Source organism: Melitaea cinxia, chromosome 7 (assembly GCF_905220565.1).
Source record: "Melitaea cinxia chromosome 7, ilMelCinx1.1, whole genome shotgun sequence".
NCBI classification, from domain to species: domain Eukaryota; kingdom Metazoa; phylum Arthropoda; class Insecta; order Lepidoptera; family Nymphalidae; genus Melitaea; species Melitaea cinxia.
The window spans coordinates 2,435,093-2,456,990 of record NC_059400.1 but is presented as its reverse complement, the minus strand read 5'-3'; the positions used below and the strand labels follow the sequence as shown (position 1 = coordinate 2,456,990).

General features: G+C 35.1%; 1 protein-coding gene across 1 annotated transcript; it reads right to left on the bottom strand.

Moving 5' to 3' along the window:
- Positions 1-3,006: 3,006 nt before the first annotated feature.
- On the bottom strand, positions 3,007-20,430 carry LOC123655204 (centaurin-gamma-1A). Its single transcript, XM_045591037.1, has 12 exons — positions 20,361-20,430; positions 19,878-20,012; positions 18,810-18,937; positions 15,468-15,992; positions 14,672-14,837; positions 12,757-12,960; positions 12,156-12,316; positions 10,330-10,441; positions 9,916-10,033; positions 9,432-9,551; positions 8,078-8,303; positions 3,007-6,351 (listed from the first exon to the last, which is right to left on the bottom strand). The coding sequence occupies exons 1-12, from the start codon at positions 20,413-20,415 to the stop codon at positions 5,956-5,958; spliced, it is 2,346 nt and encodes a 781-aa protein (XP_045446993.1). The 5' UTR covers positions 20,416-20,430; the 3' UTR covers positions 3,007-5,955.
- Positions 20,431-21,898: the final 1,468 nt, after the last annotated feature.

Sequence of the window (21,898 nt, the reverse complement as noted above, 5' to 3'; positions counted from 1 at the left end):
GTCTCTTTACATACGCATATTATTTTGACGATAAAAAACAACAATTTCTCCCTTAATCGTGAGAGGAAGTCTTCTGAATTTAAAATTTTAAAAAATTCGAAAAAAAATCGAATCAAACATCGTAATTATGTTTTTACGATTATGGTGATGTAATATGTTTTTTTTTTTTTTCATTTTAGATACATTATAATTAAAATTATATTAACATTTGTTAACGCATGAAATAAAAAGCTTAATTTGATTGTACTATATAAGTGAGATAAATTACATTAAACTAAAAGAAACCTTAAGTTATATATACATAATATAATAACTAAAAAACATTATTAAAAGGAGTCCCTTTAGGCAAGGTTCCGAAGATACTGGCAGCGTTATAATTTACATTATTTACAGTATAATTTCATTTGTGAACCAATTTCAAGAAAGGAGTTTATTAGTGTAGCTTATTTTCACATATTTACGAATATCATCGTCAGTTCTAAATTTAATTGAAAAAAGTTTTCATTTATCTATTTTGCTAATTTTTTGAGCGGAAACCTAGATACAGTCTCCTTCGAATCCCTTCCCACTATTTCTTATTATATTTGTGCAAAAATATATTTTTAAAGTTGAGAGTCTATTTAAATGACATCTAATGAATTTTTGATGTCCTAAATTAAGTTATAGTTAATATGTTATCTAAGGTCAATCTTTCGACTTGCAATCGAAGCACTTGTCCCTTGAAGTGGCAGTACAAAAAATCACATTTAAATCAAAATATCAAAATTATTACTGGGTGTTCGGTACACCCAGTAATAACAGTTAGAAGGCACACATTAAAAAAATACTGTTGAATTGAGACCCTTCTACGTTTAATGAAGTCTGTTAACAGAAGTAGCCTCCACTGGTGACTGAAGGACTGGATCATTTTTGACCTCTATGACTAGAACTATTTTTTGGTGGGAAATTGCTACCAAAATATTTTATTTCAATATGTTATTAATATATGTTACAAAAAAGTACATTTTAAAAACTAATTTATAGTAAAAAGTATAAGGAATAAATATATTATTATAAAATTGATGTATTTTAATTCTACATATATTTTCATTCATGTAAAACACCTAGAATTATCGACGGCACAACCAACCTCAGCTACGGCACAACTTACCCCAAAGTGGGGTTGGTTGTGCCTTGCCGCCGCTGTATAAAAAAATCATTTTTTCTTAAAAACTATTAGAAATATGCAAAATCTGTAGGTAAATTCGTAATCTACACTAAATTTGGCTTAGGATGAACCACTACTTTCAGACATAGTACTTGTTTAATCCGAATTATATAAAGATTTGTCAAAATCGGCACTTTCAGCCCCGCTCTCCCCTACTTGCCCTCATTTTATACGGACATGACTATATATAATAGCAAATATACATTTTTTTTTAGTTTTAAGAATTCTGTAAAAAGTATACACAATACTGTATTTCTCATTAAAAATTTTTTTATCAGTTCTTAAATTAGTTAATTCAACCTCAATCAATCAAGCAATACACGCTAACTCGATAGGGTCGTTTCAGACTTCTAACCTTCATCGATCTTCATCCTGTGGCGTCGAGTGACAGAAACCTTTCCACGGTCTGTTTTATGTCTGGACAGTAGTCGACTTGAACGAAATCACTTAAAGACTTAAGTACTTAGAACATCTCGAACCGAGTCTAATCGAATGAGTAGATTAGATTACTAATCTGTTCTAGATGTGTATATACGTAGTATTTATTTTACATTCAATCCCAGAACGAGAATCTACTGACGCAATTATAATATAAATGTACTAGCTGTGCCCGCGACTTTGTCCACGTGAAATTAAAAAAAATATTGTTCAGTTCGCAGTTACAAAAAAAATTTGAAATAAAAGTAGCCTAAGTTACTCCTTATTACATCAGTTATCTGCAAGTGATAGTCACAAGCGGTCCAGTCGTTTCAGAGATTAGCCGGAACAGACAACAACAGACAGACAGACGGACAAACGGACAGGCGGACGGACAAACGGACAGGCGGACGGACAAACGGACAGACGGACAGACAAAAAAATGCACCGTGTATATATCCATATGCATTTAGTAAAAAGCGATTATTTTAATATTACAAACAGACACTCCAATTTTATTTATTTGTATAGATAATATAACTTAATCTAATTAAAGAAAAAGTAACTATATTTGTCTGTCTAACTCTTCACGATTATTCATACCTACATACACTGATCAGGAGGAGGATAAGCCCCGCAATCACTATTGTAATAAATTTTTCAACAAAAAAATTAATAATTCAAAATAAACTAAGGTCGAAACAATTTTAATAATCCTTAAAAAAATTAACACTTATAAAAGCGAGTTTAATAGATAACACTAATTTGTATGTTTTTATGTAGGTACCTACAATATACGTGTAACTAAAGGCGATACTAAATCTTCTACCAATGTGTAAAAATGATTGCAACGTATATAAGATATACTGTGTTGGATTTAGAAATACAATATGCAATGGATACGCAATATATTTCTTCAGTTAACTTATTCGATAGACATCACAAAAGAAAATGACATCAAAGGAAATATCAGCAAAAGCTTTTCAAAAGAGCGAAGTATCGGGCGTAGACTTTAAAGCACAGTTAACATATTATAGACTATCCATATAATCGCTAAGAATGTTACATTAATATTTAGGTTTAGTATTCTTGTTGACGGTTTTTATAAAATTAGCAATAAGCAATAGAAATTTTATTATGTCTAAAGAGTTAATTAATTAAATTAAATACTTTGTATTATAGCGTATTTTATTTTATTACTTCATCGATATTTAACTTACATTAGATACAATATGAAGTGTTTTTTTCCCTGTAACTCTTGGTTTTTAAGTTTGAATTTTCACCTAGGATATTTTTTTTACTCAATTAAATGATATTATGAAAATATTAGAAGGAGATTGTTTTATCAAATTATACAGAATTGTGTTAAAAAAAACAACAAATCATTTTCATTATCCACTTTATTTTCACAAGATCAAGAACATCAACAAATCTTAATAATTACAGTAACGAAGGTCTAGAATACAGTAGCAGCAACTGCGCCGATATATTTACAATTTAAGCTCTTTGGCCTGTACAAAAAAATATACACAAAAAAAAACATTCAAAAATTATGTGAATATAAACTCGCAAACTAAATGTCAAGGTAACGATTTTAAAATTATCAATAAAATTTCAACGAATCGGACAAAAATTAAAAAAAAAAAAACAAACTAACTAGTGTTTAACGGCGTACATTCTGTTGAATACTGGAAACGGTTTATTTTATACAAGAAATATATCTCGACCACGAAATACACAAAGAAACATCGAAAGAGAAAAAAAAAATAATTAAGAAAACGTAAATAATTTTATAATGTAAGACAAATCGTGTCACTTTATACAATCCGAGTATGAACCGAGTATGTATATCCTAATTGAAATTTCTCATAAAGTACGAAGTATCTACAACAGCGTATAGGCCGGGAGACTTATATCAAGTGGCCGGCCTATAACGTTGTCAGTATAAAGCGTAGACTACGTAGAACAGGCACAGAAGGGTTCAGTACATTTGGCTTATATGGGAAACCTTAGGAATATCACATCCACTATAATCCCTTGGGTTCAAATCATTTTAAAAAGAAATGGAATGTTTTATTTACCTCGGTACGTCAAATTCGATGAAAAATAACAATTTAAATTTTAAAATTACTCTTGATCATTATGAGGCGTAGTGTAACACGGAAGTTGAACTTTAAAAATGATAATCAAAACAGCTTTGATGCGGTATACATATATTGTGGGTGAAAGTAAATCGATTTTAAATCGAATTTTAGAACCAAGGCTTTACTTAGTTCCAATGCCCAAGGGATATCAGGAAAAAAGCGACAATAATTACCACTAAAATTATTATACTAATATTTTATCCTACGGATAGCGTTGAGCTGAGATCTTGTATACTAATTCAATAATTTATATTATATCTAATAAAAATTTCACTATATCTACGTTAAAATCGATAATCTATCAAAACGGAGGGTAGACAGATATTAATCGTGAGTTTTCATTTAGTAGTGATGTGCGTTCTCCGTTTCGATAAAATAACGATAAATTCGGAACGTTCCGCTAATATTAACATAGTGTGATGCGTTTTAAGGTAATTACGATATGAGACATGTGTCATTAAATTTAAGTAATGTGGTTTAATATTAAATATGGATATTTCGTTTGAAAGAACAATGATGTACTGCAATTTCATTTTTTTTCCTTCAAAATAGATTGTCGATAACTTACTATATTACTAGATTTTAATTTTTTTTTGTTGTAGTTAATATTATTAACAATTTAATAATAAGCTAAAAATTTGTTCTTCGTAAGTACGTTCATTGTTCTACTCGATAAACCATATGTTAGAATGATATCATTTATAACATTATGATAGAAAAAAAAAAATTTATTAAAATAAACGATTAAAGCAACTGTCGGTAATAATAGCATCAATAAATAGTACAACGACATTTTAATATAATAAATATTAAATTTGTCGATGGTGTCACATCATTGATACTTATTTGTGCAAAGATAAAACTTTAAGAGAAAATTGGCTCAAATTTCAAAAAAATATGAAACCAAAAATTCGGTTTCATTTTTTTCAATGAATTTTTTTGTTAAAAAGTGAACAATAACGTTAAGATGGATAATTTTAATATTTTTTTTATTAAAAAATTGATTTCAATCAATAATTAGGTATATAAACAATATTTACACATACAATTGAACAATTAAAATTGACCACAATTATTTCATGAAAAATGCACATTTCAATCACACAAACATATTCAAATCCCACTGGACAATATTAATTAAAAAAGAACTCTTTTAAATTATTTGAAACCTACTTCGTTAAAATCATAAAAATGTATCAAAATAACGAATATATGGTTTTAAAATTTTTCTAAGTATGTGTTTATACAACAGAGTCTGGTAAAACCACTTTTTGCTTTATGACAAAGAACAGCAAGAAAAAAATATTCAGTAGACAAAATCTCATATACAGACGACCTTTGTTTTAAATCTATCTTGTCTCGTAAATTAAAAAAAATCCTTGGAATAATTCGAAACTTACAAAATATTTAAAACCGAATCACCTTAACAGCACTTTTTAATTAAATAAAATTAAATGAGCACCAAAAAGTACATTTACAAGAAATTTTAGTACAAAAAAAAAAATCATAGCACCTAAGTACAATTATTAAAATATTTAATATGTATTGGTCGAGCTACTAGCAGCTCATCCAAGCCTAAACAAAATCACAAAAACAGTGTACTTGTAGTGTTCAAATTTATTGAAAAAAAAGTATGATCATGAACATCGGCTTTATATTTTTAGTCTGTACAGAATAAATAATTAAAAAATATATATGGACATAAATTATTTAGCTCTGTATGAAATACTTACATTAGTTTAAAAACTAAAAGCTTTTTTAAGCTATATTTTAACTATTAATTATGCAAATACTATATGTGTATACTCGGTGATTTTGGTAACTATGTATGATTTATTAGACATCAGTCGAATTTCGTATAGAATTCGTTATTAAAAACTTAATACATTTATAAGATTGAATTCTGGTGGCTTGAAGGTCAATTCTGTTTTGTGTTTTATTACTTATTAATAAACTGAAATAACCAGATATACAAGTTTATCAGACAATCATTTGATAAGTAGATTTGAACAAAAATGCTGTTTATTGGTTTTATACATCCTTGACAAACCTTTGAATTGTAATGATTAATAATAGACGAACATATGACATGGTTCATGTTTATGAGTAGTACCAACCAACCACCAGATATCAAAGCCATCAAAACTATACTACAAAACGTAGAATATTAACATAAAAACAATATAATTACACAATACTCCCGCATTTACCGTTGGTTAGAGATAGGTTAGGTCCTAACGGCCTTCCTAAAGTTTGACTGAACGAATCAAATCCATTACTCATGTACTGATTATTCTGTAGACCAATAAGTATTTCTACTAGCGCGTTCGAAGCACTTTGAGCGTTTAGAAGCTCGAAAATGACGCAATTGCATTCCGTTTCTGGGGTTTTTGTGCTTTTTGTGCTAGAATTGGAACTAGAATTTGTTCCTGAGTTATTTGGGGGGTTGGGGTGGAGGGGGCAGGTTATTTGAAGGTTTTTGGGGTACTGAGTGGGTATTCCTGACAAATGGTTAGCTGCTGCGCGCGCGTAGAAAACACAAGTGTGACCATCTGCGTCCGGGAAGTTAGGGTTGCCATTGTGCTGTGGACAAAAATGTTTTTATTATTATTTATCAAGAATTTATTTGGTTAAGACAATTATTTAATAATGTTTAGGGTTTTAAAATATTATTAGAAAAATAATTTTAGTTACATTTAAAAGAAATGTTGTGTATTTTAACATTAACACTTTTGTGTTTACATATGTGTTTATATGTTTATGTAGATAGTATACCGTTTAAATGTATTGTAATTAATTTAATTATATGTGCTAAACTTACGTTGTTGATTGCGCACTACTACCGACATATTTTTCTTATACTACTTTTATTAAAGGTTGCCTGGAAGAGATCGCTTTAAGCGATAAGGCCGCCTTTGCATACATTATTTGTTTTTGTATCAAATCGTTCTAAAATGTATCTTCTTTTTTGTGTGTGCAATAAAGTTTATTAAATAAATAAATAATAAATAACACTTATTTTTGAAATAAAAATATTCATTCAGTATATACATCTCTGAAAATAGTGTCGATTTCGGTTTCGTGCGACATGCGATAGATGAACGAAAAATTTTAGGGAGATAGAATTAAATTTTCACTTTAAAAAAAACTTCAATCGAATCGAGAACCTCCCCCTATGTTGTATGTATTGTTAACCCATCATCCTATGCAGTTGGTAATAAAACACTAACTATTACTCCGTCTGTACGTGATTTAGGTGTCATTCTAGACAAAAAATTAAACTTTATTGAACACATTGATTTAATTACGTCACGTGCCTGGAAGGTATCCGGTTTGGTTAAGAGAACATGTAAAGACTTTAAAAATCCCGCTTCTATCCTTACCCTGTATAAAGCCTTGGTGCGTAGTATCCTTGAGTATGCGTCCCCTATCTGGAACCCTAACTATAATATACACATTGACAGAATTGAACGCGTGCAGCGCAGTTTCACACGCTTTCTGGCATACAAAGATCCTAGTTGTCCCTATCGTGCGGACTATCACTCTAGATTATCACACTACAATTTAAGCTCCCTCGATATGCGACGAAAAATTTGTGACCTGAAAACGCTTTACAAGATTCTACATGGGCAAGTGAATTGTTCAAATGTCATCTAACGAATCAACATCAGCGTCCCTAGATCTATTCCTAGACATCCTAATAACAAAATTTTCTTTCCCTCTTGTACTAAGGACTAACGTTGGACAATATGCTCTTCTCAACAGATTAATGGGAACATACAATGAATTGTTGTTGAGAGGCGATATTGATATCTTTTCTTCTATTAATTGTAAAGAATTTGCTAAAAATTGTCTGTTTGCTTACAATTCGTTATCAATTTAAAACTGTAATATTTTTATCTGTTGGAATTTTGTGTATGTTTATAGGACTTACTCAGCTTTTATATTGTATTGATTCATACCTGTCAACTCTATGTGCTCACTAACTATTGTATAATAATGGCTGTATACACCTTAAAAGACAAATAATAATAATAAATATTTTATTTAGATGAAGATTACATTATGAGGAAAATAAGTTATAAGTAATTTTTACACAAAGTTTGACAACACGATTAGCGAAGGAATGGTGCTCAAAAAAGGTATAAAATACCTGTACTCATATAGTACACATATACCAGTAAATCATACTGTATTGTACCTATGTCTAGCTTTGTATTTCTATTTGCAATGTTTTTATGATGTGTCGATGGTGTGTCTATTAAATAAATAAATGTTGGGGGTCGGTGAGCAGAGAGCCAACGCGTACCCAGATGAGCAGCTGCGCGGCGGCCAGCTGTCCCGCGGCGGCGGCGGCCCGCAGCGCCAGCGCGCGCTCGGTGGCGGCGGGCGCGGCGGGCGCGGCGGGCGCGGCGAGCGCGCGCGCCAGCACGCCCACCGCGCCGCGCGCGCCCGCGCCGCGCAGCCCGTCCGCGCCCGCCGCCGCCGGCTCGCTCGACACGAACGCGCGCCGCTCGTACTTCAGCCGGATCCATCTGCCGACAGCGACGTCTTTTAATACTGTGTGTGGGTCTTCCTGACAGTCCCGAGGGTCTATCCGGGTACGGACCTCGAGGTTGCCCTCTTTACCCGGGCTTTCTTCTCCGGGGCTACGCCTCCGGGGTCGTATCCTTTCGGCCCTATTGGGCCAGGGTCGCAGTGCCCTTGGGATCATCGTCTTTTAATACTGTTGGATTCGTATAAGTTGTGTGCGAATCGAATATTAATATTGGATTCAAAATTCGAATCGTATATCTACGATTTTATTTTTGTATTACCCACACATTAGGAATTCTAAACATTTTTTAATATCATATCAAAAATTGACCGCTCCAGCCGGGTTCGAACCCGCGTCTCCGACTGACCGTGTCGGCGCTCTAGCTAATTAAATTCGAATAATTCGAATCGTATAATTCGAATTATTCGAAATTTGACGAATAATTCGAAAAAAAAATCGAATATTTCAAACAATTTAAAAAAAAAATCAAACATTTTTTCGATTTTGCTCGTATTTTCTACAGAGTATTAGTAAACTTTTTAAAAAATACCGATAGGCAGATATCGAGTTTTGCGCTTAGCAGTACACTTTTATTTAGATTAAGCATATTGAGCCTAAATAAATAAAAAACTACTATAGCATATAGACTGTACACAGAGTTTACTTGTACACAGATTTTATTAAAATCTTTTTATAATAAGGTCAAAAGTAACAAAAGCTTTTATACTAAATACTTGCGAATGAATTTCTTTCATTATTACTTTTGAGTACTTATTATATGAATTTTATAACAGTACTACTAACTGTGACCGCGACTTCGTCCGCGTAGAATTTAATAAAAAAGTTATTGTTCTGTTTGCAGAGTTATAAAATAAACTAAAATAAAAGTAGCCTAAGTTACTCCTTGCTACATCAACTATCTGCCAGTGAAAGTCCCGTCAAAATCGATCCAGCCGTTTCAGCGATTAGCCGAAACAGACAGACAGACAGAGAGACAAAAATTGTAAAAAATGTTATTTTGGTTTGCACCGTGTCAACATCCATTTACATTTCGTAAAAAGCGATTATTTTAATATTACAAACAGACACTTCAATTTTATTTATTTGTATAGATTATAAAACTTACCTCTCCTTTTCCTCTCTCGTCGACGTCGCTATGGGTTTAATGTGTCCGCGGAGATCAGCCTCCCATATTGAATTAGCCAGAGCATTACCCATTGTCACCATCACACTCACGTGACCCAGACTGTAAATAAAATACACATAATTAAAAAAAATCTAACATTAATCTCATACAATTTGTGAGCGCTTAATTCTTAAAAACAAGAAAATAAAATTTAAAAAAGTTTTTAAGTTTTGTAAGTAAAATTTAAAAAAATCCAACATTAATCTAGTATAATTTGTGAACGCTTAGTTCTTAAAAACAATAAAATAAAATTTAAAAAATGTCTAAGTTTTGTGAGTAAAAAATATATATGTATTTATATTTTTTTATGAAATAACTGTTTTAATGAAAAAGTACTAGATATAAAAAAATGCAATAAGCAGACTCAATAAAATTTAGTCTAAAAACTCCTTTGAAAATTTCTAGAATACGCAATCACACTTACGGCCACTCGTCTAAGTCCAAGGATCGAACCCGCGATATATGCGAGCCGAGGTTCCTGTGTATTCCAGAACACTCGATACATATCAGCACTCCCAAGTTTAGACTCGCCCAGTCGGGATCTGGAAATAAATGTAACATTGAATTCATATCTATTACGCGGTGAAATAAATATACCCATATAAGCCTAAGCTACTCAGTTAAATTTAAAATACATTTGTTTGATCCGTCCCAACTATGTTATGAACAGACGTATGATATAGTATATAGTATATTGATGTATTATAGCCGCTAACATGCAGTGGAGTAGCGTGCTGGATTAAGTTCTGAACATTCTCATATATGGTGAAAGAGTCCTAGCTAGCAATGAAATATTAAAGGCTGAATCATTAAATAAAGTAAGGCAGTAGTAACGTACCGGGCGCCCCGCAGTCACAACACTTGTCATTGCCCTTAACACGGCGAATGTAGTAGGTGGCGCGCACATCACCCGTTGAATTGGCCCCCGTAGGCATCGGCTGTCGGGACGTCTGAAAACAAAGTATTTATAAGAAATCTGTTTAGCATTCGGCCTTATTTACTATATTGAAATTAAGTTATGCATATTATTATAAACAGACTTTATTATAAAATTCTAGAAAGGAGCATACGTAATATATATTAAATAAGTGCAATAATGCTCAGTGCTCAATGTTCAAAGCTAAATCGGCACTATAATGCACTCGGCGGCCACTCACCCGACCCTGCAGCGAGGCGAGTATCTGCGCCTCCACGGCCGCCACCCAGGCGTCGCGCTCGGCGGAGGCGGCTGTCAGTTAACTACAATAGCTCAACACTCAACGCTCAGCGCTCAGTGCACTCGGCGGCCACTCACCCGTCCCTGCAGCGAGGCGAGTATCTGCGCCTCCACGGCCGCCACCCAGGCGTCGCGCTCGGCGGAGGCGGCTGTCAGTTAACTACAATAGCTCAACACTCAACGCTCAGCGCTCAGTGCACTCGGCGGCCACTCACCCGTCCCTGCAGCGAGGCGAGTATCTGCGCCTCCACGGCCGCCACCCAGGCGTCGCGCTCGGCGGAGGCGGCTGTCAGTTAACTACAATAGCTCAACACTCAACGCTCAGCGCTCAGTGCACTCGGCGGCCACTCACCCGTCCCTGCAGCGAGGCGAGTATCTGCGCCTCCACGGCCGCCACCCAGGCGTCGCGCTCGGCGGAGGCGGCTGTCAGTTAACTACAATAGCTCAACACTCAACGCTCAGCGCTCAGTGCACTCGGCGGCCACTCACCCGTCCCTGCAGCGAGGCGAGTATCTGCGCCTCCACGGCCGCCACCCAGGCGTCGCGCTCGGCGGAGGCGGCTGTCAGTTAACTACAATAGCTCAACACTCAACGCTCAGCGCTCAGTGCACTCGGCGGCCACTCACCCGTCCCTGCAGCGAGGCGAGTATCTGCGCCTCCACGGCCGCCACCCAGGCGTCGCGCTCGGCGGAGGCGGCTGTCAGTTAACTACAATAGCTCAACACTCAACGCTCAGCGCTCAGTGCACTCGGCGGCCACTCACCCGTCCCTGCAGCGAGGCGAGTATCTGCGCCTCCACGGCCGCCACCCAGGCGTCGCGCTCGGCGGAGGCGGCTGTCAGTTAACTACAATAGCTCAACACTCAACGCTCAGCGCTCAGTGCACTCGGCGGCCACTCACCCGTCCCTGCAGCGAGGCGAGTATCTGCGCCTCCACGGCCGCCACCCAGGCGTCGCGCTCGGCGGAGGCGGCTGCCAGTTAACTACAATAGCTCAACACTCAACGCTCAGCGCTCAGTGCACTCGGCGGCCACTCACCCGTCCCTGCAGCGAGGCGAGTATCTGCGCCTCCACGGCCGCCACCCAGGCGTCGCGCTCGGCGGAGGCGGCTGCCAGTTAACTACAATAGCTCAACACTCAACGCTCAGCGCTCAGTGCACTCGGCGGCCACTCACCCGTCCCTGCAGCGAGGCGAGTATCTGCGCCTCCACGGCCGCCACCCAGGCGTCGCGCTCGGCGGAGGCGGCTGCCAGTTAACTACAATAGCTCAACACTCAACGCTCAGCGCTCAGTGCACTCGGCGGCCACTCACCCGTCCCTGCAGCGAGGCGAGTATCTGCGCCTCCACGGCCGCCACCCAGGCGTCGCGCTCGGCGGAGGCGGCTGCCAGTTAACTACAATAGCTCAACACTCAACGCTCAGCGCTCAGTGCACTCGGCGGCCACTCACCCGTCCCTGCAGCGAGGCGAGTATCTGCGCCTCCACGGCCGCCACCCAGGCGTCGCGCTCGGCGGAGGCGGCGGCGGGCGAGCCCCCGCCCACCTCCCAGCGCCAGCGCTTCCCGTCCAGGCTCACAATCGTGAACTCACACGAAGTAGCGCTTTCTGCGTCTGGAATTACATTAATATACCTTTTATATAAATAAAATAAAGACGACCGAAGCAAAAGGCGAGTATTTACAGAAAATATAGATTAATAGTATCTTCTCATCAACAAATATAATCTCATCCCATCTTCAAAGATCATATCATCTTTTTAACTGTATTTTACGATGTGTATATATATATGCCGATTTTGTATGGTCTGCTTTCTGCCTTTAAAATGTCAGAGGTATATAAAAAGCATTCAATTAGTTCAACTTTTAAAATCGGTCCAATAGTTTCAGTTTATCTAATACAAAAAAAGTAAAAATATAATATTTCATCTTTACAATATTTCTATAGATATCAAACTTGATCCATAACAAGACTGTCATCCTGCTGGGTGCTTTAATATGAGGTGTTTATTTGAGGTTCAAAGAACTTAAATATGATAAAAAATATCAACATACCCTCATCCCCATCTTTCTTAACACCACTGCTTTTCATTCGTCTGTGCCTCTTCTTGACGTGTGGTGTATCTTTATCTGCTCCATTTGTAGAACAAACGTCTACTTCGGAAGCTAGAGACTGTCGGCTTGACGCAGGCTCCTTCATTGTATCAAACGCTGAGAGTAGCGCTTTATCGGTAGCTCGGGTTGGTTTTTCTTTATAACCTAAAATATAAAGAAAAATTTAGATTAATAGAATTCACAATAATTGTATCAACTGGCGTATACATGTAATTACTGTTCAGGTATTATGAGCATAGCGTGATATTTATTGCCTTACATATAAAAGAAAAATTTAGATTAATAAAATTCACAATAATTGTATCAATTGGCGTATACATATAATTACCGTTCAGGTATTATGAGCATAGCGTGATATTTATAGCCTTACATACATGGCTGTTTAACAACAACAAAAAAATGTTTTTTTTTTAAATGTTCTAGTAAAAAATTTCAATGTTTGTATGATGAGATTAAAAGACACAACATGAAACATAATAGTGTAATTACATTTTTAGTTGGACAAACAAAAAAATCATATAACAATCCTAAACCAGGTTAAAATATGTAGTTTCCTTTTTTCCTCTACTTTTGAATATATTTTAATTGCCCCCTTTTTGAGACCTTCACACTACTCATATACTAAAGACTACAAATAATGTATGTAACAAAGCAAAAAATAGTATTTTTGCCACATCTTACAACCATTTTAACTACTACATATTTGACAATGAAAGTGTTTAATCATTCATTCAAGAAATGTTATCTTTAATTTCACTGTTTGTAGTCAAAAGCTGGTCTTTATTTCTCTCACATGCAAATTACAGAAATTGCACATTTATTTATACACATACAAAAGAGACATGTACAAAATTTCACAAGTATACGGTGAAAGCAAATATTCAATATCACATTTACATAATATATTTTCTATATCAATATTATTATATAAATAGAGTTAGTTTTTGTCTTTTGGTCATTTCAGAATCAGCCTTATTGAAAATCGTTTCGGTGTTTAAAAGCCTGCTTACAACTAGATTTACTTTATTTATATTTAATTTCCTGCTCAAAATATGGAGCAGCCCGACTGGGGTAGTATCTCGACCTTAAAGAAGACCACAGATAAATAATACTGTTTTCAAACAGTATTGTGTTCCTGTTGGTGAGTAAGGTGACCAGAGTTCCTGTTCCTTGCTATTGGGGAAAGGGTCGGCAACGCGCTTGCGATGCTTCTGGTGTTGCAGGCGTCTATAAGTATGGTAATCGCTTACCATCAGGTGAGCCGTACGCTTGTTTGCTGACCTAGTTATATAAAAATAACAAAATAATAATTTCACCATAAATTTTTGTGTTTGTGCTGTTTGTCATACTTCAATTGCACAACACCTTAACAAATAATTCATCTACACCTTTCTCGTGAATCACTCTATCTATTAGTGAAAACCACATCAAACCTGCTGGACTGAAGATCTACATAAGATTGCCAGTGTAGGCTGGATGAGGATTGCAAAAAACTGGGATGTCTAGCGTGAACTTGGGAAGGCCTATGTTCAGCAGTGGACTGCAATAGGCTAAACTGACTGACTGACTGCCATCAAACTGCATTCAATGGTTCTTAAGTTTATCACAAAGATGTGATGTATATTTTTAAATAATATTTGGTGATAATTAGATCCATTTATTAATTACAACGCACTAATTTCATGATTTTGATATCATTCTGCTTTGTTTCATGATATTACAATTATTATCCCCCCATAAATAAAAATATTTATTGTTATAATAAAATGTGGACCCACAAAAATTTCTTCTAAGCAATCTTACAATATATATGACGTGATGTATAGAACACCCCCTTTTTAAATAAGTAACATACCTATAGACAACCCTCCAATACTGTCGTGTATATCCATACTGGTGTATCCGTTATAACCGGGCACGGTGGTTATAATTGACTTGGACCCCCGAGGCTTCTGCCCCGGAACCTTTACTGTTACATACTGCAGTGATATTTCTTTGCCGTTGACATCTTCCATGTAGTCCTGAAAGATTTTTACATTGTTTTTTATAATTAATGCTGTCAACATTGTTAAATGTTAAGAAAATAATGACTCTGGTATAAAAATTAAATTTTAACTAATTACAAACTCCTATCAAAGAATACAATTTATAAATGAATAAAATTAATATATAAAAAAATTTAAATTCGTAATATTTCACACTTTTAAGTAGTTTCACAGGTTAAGATTTTTTTTTTATTTATATAATTAAATTTTGAAAAAACTTAAAACGCCAAAATAAAATTTCCCTTTTTGATTCATGAGCAATGGAGCTCAGAGTCAAAAAACCAAAAAAAAACAACACAAAAGAATTGTGATCCTTTTCTTTTAAAAACCTTTTATAAAAAAGGAAAAATGAATTATTATTATTATCTACGCGCATCCAAAGGTATAAAACCCCTACAAATAAATTAAGTGTAAAATGTTTCGCTAATTGTTAAAGAATGAATAATAATACTTGGAATAAAAAATATATACTTTTTTTACATAACACATGCCTAATCTTTTATACTGACATATTTCTAATGCTCATCTTTATAATTATTATAATATACTGTTTAATTTTTAGCTTTTGTTGTGTTTTACGAAATTTAAACACAAAAACCAACTTACATGTAAACTGGGATGGTAAGTTAGTCGACCATCATCACACAACGTCACATATTTCTTCTTCCACTCTTTATTCAGCGCCTTGCTACTTTTTTTGTACAAGTAACCCTGTTTCAACGGAATTGCTCTACCGGAGCCGAGCTCACCATTCTTCAACCTGTCATCTCCCTTCTTAGATGGAGTAAAGAGATTCGATCTTCTCCTAGACTTCCTTGAGGTTGTTGGAGTAGACGAAGGCGTCGGTAAATCTTTTACGTCTTTCGACTGGAGATTGTCTAGGCAGTGTGGGGCTGTAAACTTAACGTTGTTATTCTCCGTTGCTATGGAAACGAGGCCTGATGAAGAACCGTGGCTTCCGAGGGAGTTTCCCCATCTCGATGAAGTATCTGAACCGTTTGTACTGTGTATTTCAACTACGTGGGTCGATGATATACCGCTACTGTTTGACGAGGCGTCAAAGGAAGACGCGCCTCGGTGTAGATGGTGCGATGACGCGGATAGTGTGTGGTGACCGCGTGGGAGGGAGTCCTAGAATAGAATTTCGATTATGGTAAATATTAATTGGTTTAATTATTCGAAAATTGAGTTTCATAATGATACATAATGTAAATTAATCGCGTCAGCCTGTAATATCCCATAACTGAGCATAGGCCTCTATCCCCATGTAGGAGAAGGATTAGAGCTTAATCCACCACACGCTGCTCCAATGCGGGTTGGCGGATATATTCCCTACTAAGAGTAACGATCGCTATAAGGTGTACATGATAACAACCCGGACCGACGGCTTAACGTGCTCTCCGAGGCACGGTGGGGAGACCCACTAGGACTGCACAAACACTCAGACCACGGCAAACACCTGTATGGCCAATACAAATGTTTGTCATGCGCGGGGATCGAACCCGCAACCAAGCGCAACAAGTACAATCCATGGCTGTGACCGCTGCGCCAACGCGGTGTCATTGGCGTCATGTAAATGAATACATAATGTAAATTAGTACAGTAAAGTACACTTAAAACAATTCTTATTACTTATTCATGGCATTACTTGCCAGTGGCAGATTAAGAGTAACAAACAATATAAGGTCAACAATAAATACAATATATATCAAGACTACTTAAAATAACTTCATGGAAAAATTATTTTTGATCGAAATTTCATCATAAGTGGATTTACCTTCTTAAAAGTTAATTTATTTGTTTTTTCAAAAATTAGATTTACTCTTCCTATAATATATTACAACTTTGATTTTAACTATCTTAAAATCTTTGGATTTTTTATTATGAATAAGGATTATTTATATAATAAGGATTTATGTTGAATTAACATTTAATGTTATTAGTTTATGAGACTATAAATGTCGGATTTATATCAAATGCTAGATAATTCAGATAGGAGTTACACTTGCTCTCTGTTATCGTTATCAAAACCTAATCCAGATAACTATTATATATGATAAACATTGTCTTGAATTGTGATTTTTTGAACTTTTATTAAATATTCAAAATGACAAATAATATAATTCTTTATATAGTACCTGTTATTGCTATTGTATGTGTAATTTAGTACAACGGTTAATCGATGGTTTAGCAATGAACATCATAACACTAGACAGTTTATATTTATAGTTAAAGTATGTATTTTTGTTACAAGATTATATAAATGAAAAAAACGTGTGATAGTAATTCTGGCACTCATGCAAGACATATGACTTAGTCTATAATGGTTTAAATCCAATTTTGATAATTTTTAAAATAATCTGTTGGAATTTCTTGCCAATTCTCCTCAACAGAATGTTTAATTTCATCAATATGTTTTTTAATTGATATATAATAAATGATACTGATTACTACTATACTGAAAAATTATAATTTTATTTAAATTCAAATCCTACAATTTTCCTTTTTTAAGAACTTTATTACTTAGAACTGAAATAACATCAAATACGAAATTATTAATTGTCATTTTGTTGATTATTTCGAATTCTATTACATCAAATTAGACAAAATATATGAAAATATTATATTGTAATAATATACTAGAGAAAGAAGCCAATAAAGTTTGTACCAATAACACATACAATATACATTTTGTTTTATCACAAAAATAAAATAAATAAATATGTTATAACATACACACATGGTCGTCTGTCCCTATGGTAAACAACATAATGCTAGTGTTATAGGTAACAGCCAACTGTTACAGCTAAATATATTTTTAATATATACATAGAAATAATAAATAAATACAAATATTACACCAAGACACAGGCGAGAATCGAACCCGCAACCCACGGAGCAGAAAGCAGGGTCACTTCAAACTGTACCAATGGGCTAGTCACGAAAAGAAAAAGATGTTTTGTTTTAAAGATTTAAATAAGCTGTTGGTCTTATTATTCATTCAACAAAAACACTCAATACATAAACTTGTTTTCTCAACTTTAATACTTTAATATGAATTAATTTATTCAACCAGATGTTTAGTACCAGGTGGCAAAACTAAAGTACAGTTTTTATGGAATAACAATGCAGCAGGTAACATTAGGAACCAAAGTTCAATTTTATTGGAAAAACGAAGATTAGAAAAGAAAGAAATGATAAGAACTATTTCATACATTTCATCATCAATTTTTATTATCACATTTATATGGTTGTTATGATATGATGTGATTCACAAAAAAATATGAATTCTAAGATAATAACATATATAAGAATTTTTATTTATAGAAATGATGCAAAAAGTATGTTGAATATTTCTATTAAGTATAACATTGATTATGTAGAAGTATATCTTTTTTTTATACAAAAAACTGATTTTTTATCAGCTTTCTTGCTACAAGATAATTATTTCAAAGTATTTAGCAAATTTATATTAGTGCACTTTTTATATCACTATGCAATATAGACCTCATACACATACATGAGTTCACGCCAAAAATGGCGTGAACTCATCTGTTTTGCCCATAGTCACCACGCTGGGCAGGCGGCTTGGTGACCGCAGGGCTGGCTTTGTCGCACCAAAGACGCTGCTGAACGTCTTCGGCCATCAGTTGAATGGTTATCCCGCCATCGATCGACTTTTTAAGTTCGAAGGTGGTAATGGAATCGTGTTATCCCTTAGTCGCCTCTTACGACACCCACGGGAAGAGAGGGGGTGGCTACATTCTTTACTACCGTAGCCTCACAGCGAAAAATATTATTGTACTATAATAAATAGAAATTATAAAAAAAAAGAGTTTTATGTTAAATATGGTTACAAACGAAATCTAGCAAATAGTCTTGAACTTATATCTTAAAGCATCAATGAAGCGTGTAATAACGTTTGTTTTAAATTAAACAGTGTTTTACCTTATAAAGGAATGTGGAATGGTTATGGCTTGGCGAGTTCGCTAGCGGCTGTGGAGTAACCGGCCTCGAACCACCAGATAGACACTGGGAGGATGACGATAGCCTCGTACCGACGATCTTCTGACAAGCTGCAAAGAAACATCCATGTAACAGCACATAAAAAAAACACGCGAAAACACTCAACGTTTTTACAATTCAAAACACGAAAACAATACATTCTAAACGGTAAAGATCACACAACACGCACATTCAAATTTAGCCGATTTTCGTCGGTCGCGTTCTTCGGCTCTTTGTATATTGTAGCACGAACTCCGACGCCTCAGGCTTGATATTGGCGACATGTTCGATTTAAAGATGAGAGTTTTATCCATTTCGCCATTCAGAATTCGATTGTTTTTCCGAAAAGTCATAGAGGAAACGACAGTTTACCGACGGAACGCCGTTAGAGGAATGTCAAAAAATGTAAACAATGCGGAACGAATGTACAACGAACGATCGAGCGAAACGACCGAACACCCGAGAGCCGGTGTTACCACTGCGCGATACGATCTCCCCACGCAAAACTTCATCCACTATCCGACATCATCACGCATGCCGGAGCGTCACGCATAACTAATTATACGCAAAAAAAAACAATATTATGTAATTGGAATGACATTTATCACAATTTAAACGAACATATTGGCTTGATTTCATACGTTAACGGATTAAATCTGTCTATTCAAAACAAGTTTAATTTTTTTTTTAATTTAAACTTCTTCACGCACTCTTGACTTGGGGAGTAAGCCGATGAATGCGTGACGAGAGCGTTACGAAAAGTGTGATCGAGCGGGATGTGAGAGGCGAATGAAAGTTGAGAGGGAGATATAAATTAGATGGAGCTAAAGAAGTTTTACTTCAGTCATGTGGTCTAAAGGACACTCGTTTTTTCATTGTTATTGATTTCCTAAGGTTCGGCTTAAGACAAAAATACAGTCGGCTACAACCGGGGCTATTTATTTTATAAATTATCATTATTGTGTCTAAATGCACACAGTTAAAAAAAAGAACAGTAAGTGAGATGTTTACCATCTTGAAACACCCGTTCAACGTTTAAGCCGTACGTTGCGCACGTCTCGTAGTAAGAGCACCTCCGTAGTTCATTCGACAGTTTACGAGCGCGGTTGTCGTCCACAACGCGCGGACTGCTTTCACTTATGGCATCTGGAAGAATAACCGATCATTAAATAGGAAATAATCGGTTAGAAACATCGAACAGAATTATAATATGTAAATCGGAATATAACGTTAAATATTAAACGCTACGTAAAATACATTTTAATAGAACTTTCAATCTTAGGTAAAGTAAATTAGAAAATAAAGTCAAGTAAATAAATTGTTTTATATAAAACAACAAGAATGACCAAACAGAAATGACCTATTTACTATAAATACATAAAAATAGAGACGCAAAACCATTATGGAGGAAAATAAAATATTATGATTACACGTATTGTATTTCCTAAAGATTTTCGAAAGAAAGACCTTTTAATAAATAGGTTATTTACTCACCTTGTGTCCCTACAAGTATGATCGGAATTTCAGCCGAATTCCGATAGTGGGACATCTTATTAAAGTAATTAGAGACGGTATTGTAGCTGATATCGTTTTCAAGACTGAATACGAATATTACAGCATCGACCCAAGCAGTAAACTGAAACAAAAAGAAAACACTGTAAATAAAATATAATTATACCATTCAGTGCTGTGTGGCTACGGCACTAAAGAATTTAGCCACCCCCTCTCTTCCCGTGGGTGTCGTAAGAGGCGACTAAGGAATAACAAGGTTCCACAACGACCTTGGAATTTAAGAAGCCGACCGATGGCGGGATAACCATCCAACTGCTGGCTTTGAAATACACAGGCCGAAGACGGGCAACAGCGTCTTCGGTGCGACAAAGCCAGTACTGCGGTCACCAACCCGCCTGCCCAGCGTGGTGACTATGGGCAAAACACATGAGCTCACGTTATTTTTGGCGTAAACTTGTGGAGGCCTATGTCCAGCAGTGGACTGTATAGGCTGTAATGATATACCATTCATAGAAAATATCTTACGATATAATTTAGGAAATCGACATATTATTTTTTTATCGCTGTTAAGAGCTTATAAAAGATTAAACGAAAAGATAATTCCAAAATAAAACAAAGAATAAAATCCAAATTCTAAGTAAGCTAAGCTATACATTTTTCAAAATGTCTTCAAAAATCTGTGTATCTCCATTCGACAATATTACTCAAAAATACGCAGCAACGGAAGGACTGCAAAAATTATACCTAAAGAAAAAGCCGCACCCCAGGTTTTACCCACAATAATTACGAGGGGTAATATCGTTCTGTAAGGGTTATGGAATTGAAGTGTAATATTACACATATGACATCATAAAGCCCTCGTGTTGAAGATTACAAAATACGCAAGCTAAATATTCCAAAGTAAAAACAACATTTCGCATTTGAATTATCATTTTAGTCATCTAATAAACGCATAAAAAGGTAAACTATTTGCCAAAGTAAATGCAGACACAAACTGCATTAATAACTCAGTTTCCACTTCAAAAATATATGTACGTAGGAGGGTGTCACCCTTTTTCTCTTGAATAGCTTTCAACTGTTCAAGTCGCGTCATCTGTAGTGCGTGATGCTGACGAAAGGAACTATAGTTTTTTTTTTTTTTTAATTATAAGCAAACACAATAATATTATCAATAATCAATAGTCAGTCGTAAGTTCTCATTGATAAAGAAAGCAACAACACTACACGATAAAAGGCTTTAAGTTTTTTAATTATATTAATTTAGTAATTGTTATAATTATAAATAGTAAATGTTAAGTATCGAAATCTAATTTTGTGTTTTATATAATTTTGAAAATCTAGTTCTAAGATTCAGTTTAGAAAATACGTCGCATAAATTTCATTCCATAAATAGAAATGCACTTTACGGTGTTAATTATAAACTATAAATTGTTAGTTAACAGTCAAAATTAAGAAAAAAATCTATATCAATCTCACCAATACATTTTAATTTTATCTATTCACAGAGAATGTCTTTAGCC